Below are 9,890 nucleotides of genomic sequence, written 5' to 3' on the forward strand. Positions count from 1 at the left end.
GGCTCTGTCACTAGAAGCCCTTCTCTAAACTGGGGCCGTGCCGCTGAGGTCCTCAGGGCCCCTTGAACAGGGCGCGGGCACGGGAGCGGCCACGTGGGAGAGCGTGCGGGGACTGGGACTTGCACCTAGTTCCGCAAATGCCACCATGACTGTGCGAATGCGCATTGCCGGGGTGAAGCCTCACAGCAGGCTTGGCAGCGGTAACCATGCCTACCTTTTTACACACGAGGAAAACAGTGAGCCGATTTTAGGTAATTTTCTCTCAGCCCTGAGGTAGCTAGGCCTCGAAACCAGGCACGCCCCAAACCGGATCCTGTGTTCTTTGATGCTGCACGGACAAAACGTGCGAATCTGGTCCTCACCTTCAAGGACATTCGTACCATCATCAGCCTCTGTATCCTGTCTCCAGCCTCGTTTCTGTTTCTGGAACAAGCCAAGCTGCACCACCCCCCACCCCACCCTTTCCGATTATGCTTGCTAAAATGGCCCACACCCCGCCCAATAGTGACATACTTCGGTCTGCATCATCGGTCATCGTTTTATTTTAGCAGTTACCTGATTACCTGTTGATTGTCTCTCCCACTAAAACATAAACGTTATAAGGTCAGGGATCACCACTGTAACCACAGCATATAGGACAGTGCGTGGTATGTAAGAAATTCTCCATAATGGTTTGTTGAATGAATAAATTAAATAATTAACCACTTGAGGCCCCCCCGCCCCAAAAGGAAGGATCCTATTGCTAGTGGGAATGATGGCTTAAGGTAAAGAGCAGTGTTCTTCATGGAGTCTGGCCTGGAATCTTGCTGGTTTGGGCTAATTCACTAGCTGCGTGGCCTTGGGTAACTTACTTCACTTCTCTGGGCTCAAGTGTCCCTAATGTATAACTGAGGTGCTAGCTACCTCTGGGTGTTCTTGAAATATTGTAAGACTCTCTGATTAAGCAACCTTTCCATGGTCTTTGACTGGGAATAGTAGTAATAGCTACTGTGTGTTTACCTCCACAGTCCAGTTTAGTCCTCAAAACAACCCTGTAACAATAGCATGATTCTTAACATTTTACAGAGAAGGAATCTTCGGAGCCTCAGAGAAGTTAAGTAATTTTGCTTCTGGCCATACCCACTTCACCTAGTTCCAAAGAGAAACTCCAACTCAAACTTAGGTCTCCCTCAAGAGCCCATGCCCTTAAATGGTATGCTAATAGTAGGTACTCAAAAAATGGTGGGGGCTTTTGTGTTTACTCAGTTGCTGAGGAAGTTAGATGTTTTTAGCTTTGGGGGTGATGCCTGCCCCAGCACACAGTGAATTATTATTGCTAGAACTCACTATTGTTAGTTTCGTTTGAACATTAAGAACTTCAGTGTGGTTTTGGTTGGCAAAGTCCTGTTCTTTTTTTATTTCCTTGCCAAAAATTGTCTGCATGTTAGTAACAACAGGCACTCATCTAGTGCTTACTGTGTTCTGGTTTCTGTTCTAAGCCCTTTACATATGTTAACTGATTGGATATTTTTAAATTGAAAAATAAATTTATGTGGCTCAGAGAGGTTAAGTAACTTACCCAAGATCACCCAGCAATGCTAGGATTTGAATCTGAGTTATCTAGCCCCAGAGTCTGCTCTTAACCTCTCCATTTTTTAATGTTTGTTTATTTATTAGAGAGAGAGAGAGCAGGGGAGGGTCAGAGAGAGGGGGAGATAGCGAAGCTGAAGCAAGATTTGTGCTGTCAGTGCAGAGCCCAACATGGGGCTCAAACCCAGGAACCATTAGATCATGACCTAGGCCAAAGCCAGACAGATGCTCAACTGACTGAGCCACCTGGGTGCTTCTTAACCTCTCCATTTTTTAAAAATGTTTTATTATTTATTTTTGAGAGAGAGAGAGAGAGGGAGAGAGGATACCAAGTGGGCTCCACACTGATAGCACAGACAGAGCCCAGGATGGGGCTCGAACTCACCAACCGTGAGATCAGGACCTGAGCTGAAACCAAGAGTTGGATGCTTAACCGACTGAGCCACCCAGGTGCCCCAAATATTTTTTTTTAAGATTTATTTATTTTTGAGAGAGAGAGAGGGAGACAGAGGATGGAAAGCAGGCTCTGTGCTGACAGCAGTGAGCCCTACACGGGGCTCCATCCCACGAACCGTGAGATCATGACCTCAGCTGAAGTTGAACACTCAACCAAGTGAGCCGCTCAGGTGCCCCAGCTCCTCCTCAAATACTTTTGGGTTGGGCTCTTCCCAGAGCCATCCAGAATCTTCTTTGTAATCTACTTTAGCCATTTTATGTCAGTTTCTTGTTATGGACTGAATGTTTGTGTCTCCAGTAATAGCCAACAAATACACATGTTGAAGCCCTAACTGCCCACTGTGTGGTATTTGGAGATGGGGCCCTTTATGGGGTAATTAGGATTAGATAAGGTCATGAGATTGGGGTCCTGGTCTTTTAAGAAAAGACACCAAAGAGCTCCCACCCCACCCTCCACTGTGCACAGAGCTGGGAGAAAGCAGCTACCTACAAGCCCAGAAAAGAGGCCTTGGAATGTAACCTATCATGCTGGCATTCTTGATCTTGGACTTCCCAGCATCCAGAACTGCAAGAAGTAAATTATTGTTGTTTAAGCCACCCAGTCGGTGGGATTTTGTGATGGCAGCTCCAGCAGGCTAATGCGGGTGTTTTAGAAGGTGTGATAACCACACACTTAGACATGCAACACCAAGTCGCCAATAAAACAGATGGGATTTCCGTTCATTTACAAGTGTGACTTACCTTCGTCATCAACTATTGCCTGGTTAATTTAGAAAACTGTGCTAATTCAGTATTAGAGACGTGCCAGTGTACTTGATTCAGTTTACAACCAGGCAACAGACTACTTTATGCTTGGTATTGCTGTAGGGGGAGTCATTGGTGCTGGGTTCCAGGTTTATCTTTCGTGCACATATAACTGCTTTTGATAATCACAAATTTGTGGGCTTGGTCAAATTCGATTCAGGTACAAATGACAAGCTTTATTGTGCCGTATAGTTGTATGAATATATGTCTTTTCTACTAGATTATAAGTTCTTTGAGGGCTCTCAGTTTAAACTCATCTTTGTATGTTCCCTACAAAACTTATTGCACAGTGCCTTATCAACGTGAATGCAAAATGCATTTTTATGTAATTTAATATATTGCAATCCCTTCCTGTCAGAGCAGCCACTGGATTGTTAACTAATTCACATCAGATGAGGTTAATATCAGATATTAATATCAGATGAGACAAATAAGGGCTAATAAGATTAAAGGCCACCGAGTATATTTCCGTCTAGCTCTTGTAGAGATTGAGGTTATTGGACCCATTTAATATGAAGTTTTGGTGTTTTGGATGATTTGGATGTTTTGGAACCAAGTCCCTGGGGGTGCCTGGGTGGCATAGTCGGTTGAGTGTCTGACTTGATTTTGGCTCAAGTCATGATCTCGGTCGTGGGACTGAGCCCTGCATCGAGCTCCCCACTGAGTATGGAGCCTGCTTCAGATTCTCCCCCACCTTCTCTCTTTCTTTCCCTCTGCCCCTCTCCCCTTCACTCTAAAATAAGTAAAATGAAAAAAAAAAAAAACCAAGTTCATGTTCATTGAATTATATCTTTTTTATTTCTTACCATTGGTCTAGGTGCAAGTGAGGCTTCTGAGAGTTTGACTACTCTTTAAACTCCCAGCATCCTTCATGGGTATCTTTTTCATAGCGGTTTAACCCTTCCTGATGGTTATTCATATACATGTCATGTCTTCTGTACTGTAAGCTCCTTGAGGGTAGGTATGTCAGGTTAATCTAATCCTCTCTAGTATGTACATAGAACATAGTAGGTTCTCAATAAATATTTGAGTATTAGTAATAAGAATACAGGTTCTGGATAAGGTCCTCACCGTTTTAAAACTAGTATTCTAATATTTGGTTATTATATATGGATTTGAAAGCCCTGGACTTTTCCTTAAATGTAAAAATTGGGAAAAGTTGATGTTGGTGCCTTGTCATCATTTAAAAAAATTACTCTGTATTTAACTTTATATTTGAAATATCTACAAGTAGACATAATAGTATAACAGACCCTCATACACACATTGCCCAGTTCTGACAACAGACTACCTATGGCCAATCATTTATTTCTTAAATTAGGACCCCCATCAGTATACCCCTTTTATTTACAGTGAATTGTAACAGAGTTGTGATTCATGCCTAAAGTACCTCAAGCAGTGCAAGTTTTAAGATTTTTTGCTTCTGCCTTTTGGAAAGAGTTATATTAACATGTTTTTTATGCTTGAAGAAATCACCCTTTTTAAAAATTTACTTTTTTAGGGGCACCTGGGTGGCTTAGTCGGTTAAGCATCCGACTTTCGCTTAGGTCATGATCTCGCGGTTCGTGGGTTCGAGCCCCGCGTCGGGCTCTGTGCTGACTGCCAGCTCGGAGCCTGGAGCCTGTTTCAGTCTGTGACTCCCTCTCTCTCTGACCCTCCCCTGTTCACGCTGTCTCCCTCTCTCCTAGAAATAAATAAAACATTTAAAAAAAAAAATTACTTTTTTAAAAAAAATTTTAATTTCAGTATAGTTACCATAGTGTTGTATTAGTTTCAGGTGTATAATATAGTCATTGAACAATCCTGTACATTACTCAGTACTCATCACAGTAAGTGTACTCTTAGTCTCCGTCACCTATTTCACCCATCATCCCTCCTCCCCACCTCCCCTCTGGTAACTATCTGTTTGTTCTCTATAGTTAAGAGTCTCTTTCTTAGTTTGTCTTTTTTTCTCCTTTGTTTTTTTCCCTTAAATTCCACATATAAATGAAATCATGTTATGTCTTTCTCTGACTCATTTTACTTAGCATAAATACTGTCTAGCTCCATCCATGTTGTTGCAGATGGCAAGATTTCATTCTTTTTTGATGGCTGAATAATAGTCCATTGTGTGTGTGTGTGTGTGTGTGTGTGTGTGTATACACCCAGCTCATCTTTATGCATTCATCAATCGATGGGTACTTGGGCTGCTTCCATAATTTGGCTATTGTAAATAATGCTGCAGTAAACATAGGGGTGCATGTATCCCTTTGAATTAGTGTTTTGTTTTGTTTTGGTAAGTACCCAGTAATGTGATTCCTAGATCGTAGGGTAGTTCTATTTTTAACTTTTTTTTTTTAATTTTTTTATTTATTTCTAGGAGAGAGAGAGAGAGACAGCGTGAGCAGGGGAGGGTCAGAGAGAGAGGGAGTCACAGACTGAAACAGGCTCCAGGCTCTAAGCTGGCAGTCAGCACAGAGCCCGACATGGGGCTCGAACCCACGAACCGCGAGATCATGACCTAAGCGAAAGTCGGATGCTCAACCGACTAAGCCACCCAGGCGCCCCTACTTTTAACTTTTTGAGGAACCTCCATACTGTTTTCCACAGTGGCTGCATGAGTTTGCGTTCCCACCAACAGTACAGAAGGGGTCTCCTTCCTCCATAGCCTCGCCATCACCTGTTGTTTCTTGTGTTGTTGATTTTAGCCATTATGACAGGTGTGAGGTGATATCTTACTGTAATTTTGATTTGCATTTCCCTGATGATGAATGATATTGAGCATCTTTTCAAATGTGTCTGTTGGCCATCTGGATGTCTTCTTTTTTTTTTTCTGGATGTCTTCTTTGGAGAAATGCCTGTTCATATGTCTTCTGCTCATTTTTAAAAGTTTATTTATTTTGAGAGAGAACACAAGTAGGGGAGGGGCAGAGAGAGAGGGAGAGAGAATCATGAGCAGGCTCCACACTGTCAGTGCAGAGCCTGATACGAGGCTCAAACTCACAAACCATAAGATCATGACCTGAGTGGAAGTTGGACACTTAACCGACTGAGCCACCCAGGCACACTTTCTGCTCATTTTTTAATTAGGTTATTTGTCTTTTGGGTGTTATATCAATTCTTTGTATATTTTGGATACTAACCCTTTTTCGGATATGTTATTTGCAAATATCTTCTCCCATTCAGTAGGCTTTTAGTATTATTGATTGTCTCTTTTGCTGAGCAGAAGCTTTTTAATTTGAAGAACTTGAATAGTTTATTTTTGTTTCCCTTTGCCTTAGGAGACCTATCTGGAAAGAAGTTGCTACCGCTGATGTCAGAGAAATTCCTGCCTGTGCTCTCTTCTAGGATTTTTATGGTTTTAGGTTCCACGTTTAGGTCTTTAATCTATTTTGAGTTTATTTTTGTGTGTGGTGTAAGAAAATTGTCCAGTTTTATTCTTTTGTATGTGGCTGGCCAGTTTTCCTAACACCATTTGTTGAAGAGACTTTTTTCCATTGGATATTCTTTCCTGCTTTGTTGAAGATTAATTGACCATACAATCGTGAGTTTGTTTCTGGGCTCTCTATCCTGTTGATCTGTGTGTCTATTTTTGTGCCAGCACCATACTGTTTTGATTACTACAGCTCTGTAGTATAACTTGAAATCTGGAATTAGGATACTTCCAAGCTTTACTTTTCTTTTTCAAGATTTGTTTTGGGCTGTATTCAGGGTCTTTTGTGGTTCCATAGGAATTTTAGGATTATTTGCTCTAGTTCTGTGAAAAATGCTGTTGGTATTTCGATAGAGATTGCATTAAGTATGTAGGTTGCTTTGAGTAGTATGGACATTTTAACAATATCTGTTCTTCCAATCCATGAGCATGGAATAACTTTCCGTTTGTTTATGTTGTCTTCAGTTTCTTTCATCAGTGTTTTATGGTTTTCAGAGTACAGATCTTTTTACCTCCTTGGTTAAGTTTATTCCTAGGTGGTTTAATTATTTTTGATGCAGTTATAAATGAGATTNTCTTAATGTCTCTTTCTGTTACTTAATTATTAGTGTATAAAAATGCAATGGATTTCACTACAATGATTTTGTATCCTGTGATCTTACTGAAGTTTTAGTTGTTTTTTTGGTGGAGTCTGTAGGGTTTTCTATGTATAGTATCATGTCATCTCCAAAGAGCGAAAGTTTTACTTCTTCCTTACCAGTTTGAATCCTTTTATTCCTTTTTTCTTGTGTGCTTGCTGTGGCCAGGACTTCAGTACTATGTTGAATAACAGTGGTGAGAGTGGACAACCTTGTCTTCTTCCTGACCTTAGGAGAAAAGCTCTCAGTTTTTCACTGTTGAGTATGATGTTAGCTGTGGAGTTTTTTTTAAACGTTTATTTATTTTTGAGAGAGAGAGAGACAGAGTGCGAGCAAGAGAGGGGCAGAGAGAGAGAGAGGGAGACACAGAATCCGAAGCAGGCTTCAGGCTCTGAGCTGTCAGCACAGAGCCTGATGTGGGGCTCGAACTCTCAAACGGTGAGATCGTGACCTGAGCCGAAGTCGGACGCTTAACCAGTTTTGCCACCCAGGCGCCCCAGCTGTGAGTTTTTCATATATGGCGTTTATTATGTTCATGTATGTTCCCTCTAAAACTACTTTGTTGACGGTTTTACCGTGAATGGATGTTGTACTTTGTCATATGCCTTTTCTGTATCTATTGAAATGATCAAATGGTTTTGATCCCATTGGTTGATTTGCAAATATTGAGCTACCTTTGCATCCCAGAAATCAATACCACTTGATCATGGTGAATCATTTTTTTAATGTATTGTTGGATTGGGTTTGCTAATACTTTGTTGAGGATTTTTTTCATGTTCACCAGTGATATTGGCCTGTAGTTCTCTTTTTCTATAGTGTCTTTATCTGGTTTTGGTATCAGGGTAATGCAGGCCTCATGGGATGAATTTGGGTTTTCTTTCGTCTTCTGTTTTTTTTGGACTAGTTTGAGAAAAATGAGTATTAATTCTTCTTTAGATGTTTCATAGAATTTACCTGTGAAGGCATCTGGTCCTGGACTTTTGTTTGTTGGGAGTTTTTTGAATACTGATTCAATTTCATTGCTGGTAATTGGTCTCTTCAAATTTTCTATTTCCTGATTCTGTTTAAGGAGGTTATATGTTGTTAGAAATTTATCCATTTCTTCTAGGTTGTCCAGTTGGTTGGCATGTAATTTATCGTAATATTCTCATATAATCACAAATCAACATTAAATGTGATATATAAACCTAATGGTATTGATTGAAAATAAAAACTTTTACATTAGAAATTAATTTGGTGTAGGATTCCTCTTTTGATGTACATCCCAGCTGTTCTGTCTGTATTAGACGGCATGTCTGGGACGAGCTCTGGGTAGAATTCACTTTGGCTTTGAGACAAATCAGACTCATGGAGTTCTTAGGCTGCCTGCAAAACCTGTAGCCGGGCACTAAGCCATTTTCACAGAAGCTGTAGGCTTTACAAATGTTGCACATTTCAAAGAGTCCTGGGTGGGTCCTGGTTTATGCTTGTGCGGAGCCAGGAGTAACTTGGTAGAAGTGGTGAGTAACCTTCAGGGAAGCCATTTTGGTGCTCTGGATCGTCTTAGTGTCAAAGCAGGATGCAGTGGTCCGTCTTCATTCTTGTCAGGTAATAGCAGATGTATTCTGAGCCAGGCCTGAATGTTTATCCTCTCCTCTTACAGGATCTAGCAAGGTCTGCCTTTTCCCAAAACTTAAGCTGAGTTTCAGTTTATAAAATTTAAAAAAGTAATACATGCTTGTTATAAAGTATTCTTGAAATACTCCTGTAGGGGACACAAATGTCCCATTTCCATTCTCTTTGTAGTGAAGGTGTTCTGTAATGTGCATGACGTGAATGTTTAGCAGATACATTAGTACTTTATGCCAGATCTGGCATAATCTTCCCCTCCACCCCGCCCCCGCAAGAATAGAATTTTTCTTGCTGTGTGTGAAAGTAGTAGTATGTGTTGATTTAAAAACAAATCAATACTGACTTCCTACCACTCTCAGACTGGCTGCCGAGCGAGTGCCTGGGCACCATATGCCACACGGTCATGTCTGTGTTCGTGTTCTGGTCCACACCCCTGCCTCACTGCCGGCTTCCTGGCCATGTGCAGAGGTGGAGGTGGTGTGGAGGTACTACCAGCTGGGTAAGACAGTACCTAAAATTCCACCCAAGTCTGGAGAGCTCAAAACTGATCTTTTGGGTCTGAAAAAGTGACATGCACCTCAAATTTTTCAGAATATAATTATGAATTCTGTGAATAATAATATAAATCTTAAGTATGTATTTTTAAAATTTATTGAAAGCCTAGCTACCTATCCTTAAGCATCTAACATAGTGCTGATGGAAAGCTGTTCAGTAGCTGTTAGCTGATACATTGAGATTTAATTACGGTTTGACCAGTATTTCTTGAAAACTGCCAAAACTCTTATCATCATCTTCTTGAATGTGGTTTGGAAGATATTTAATCTTGACTGTCATGTGAGGTAGAGTATTATAACTCTGCTTTATTTCTTTGAATGAATTTTAAATATAATGGTGAGTAGGATTTATAAATCACCTGTGATTTAAAAAAAAAAAAAGTGAAATTGTCTGGGGGANTTCCTCCCTGTCTACCCTTTCTTCCTTCTTCCACTCCCTCCTTTCCTCCTTTCTTCCCTTTCTCCTTCCCCTCCTCACTTCTCTTCCATTTTTTGGTATTACACTTTTTGTTTGCAGATTTTGTTTTAATACATCTTTCACATTCCCATACTTTTTACCTGTGTGTGATAAAACACACCCCCCCACAAATAATTTATAAGAAAGATGACTGAATTTTTTAAAAAGCAGTATATACTCAATGAAGGAAATTTGGAATACATAGTATAAAGAACTAAATAAAATCACTATAATTCTTTTCCCCAAGATAAAAACNGCCGGGTACTGGGTGTATGAAGACAGCCAATATCTGGTTCTACTCAGACAGTCTTGGAGTATCTGCTAGAAAGACACTTCACAGATTGGTTATAACAATCTCAGACCTCTAAGAGTTTGGGTTTTTAGAAAAT

The 9,890-nt window shown here is 40.6% G+C and overlaps 1 protein-coding gene across 1 annotated transcript in view; it reads left to right on the forward strand.

Moving 5' to 3' along the window:
- Positions 1-145: 145 nt before the first annotated feature.
- The window catches only part of HPRT1 (hypoxanthine phosphoribosyltransferase 1), a 33,635-nt gene continuing 23,890 nt past the window's right edge, over positions 146-9,890 (forward strand). Inside the window, exon 1 of the mRNA XM_077760812.1 lies at positions 146-251. Coding sequence (XP_077616938.1) covers positions 146-251 — 106 coding nt within the window. The remainder of the gene's footprint in view (positions 252-9,890) is intronic.

This window comes from Crocuta crocuta, unplaced genomic scaffold (genome assembly GCF_008692635.1).
Source record: "Crocuta crocuta isolate KB4526 unplaced genomic scaffold, BGI_CrCroc_1.0 scaffold475, whole genome shotgun sequence".
NCBI classification, from domain to species: domain Eukaryota; kingdom Metazoa; phylum Chordata; class Mammalia; order Carnivora; family Hyaenidae; genus Crocuta; species Crocuta crocuta.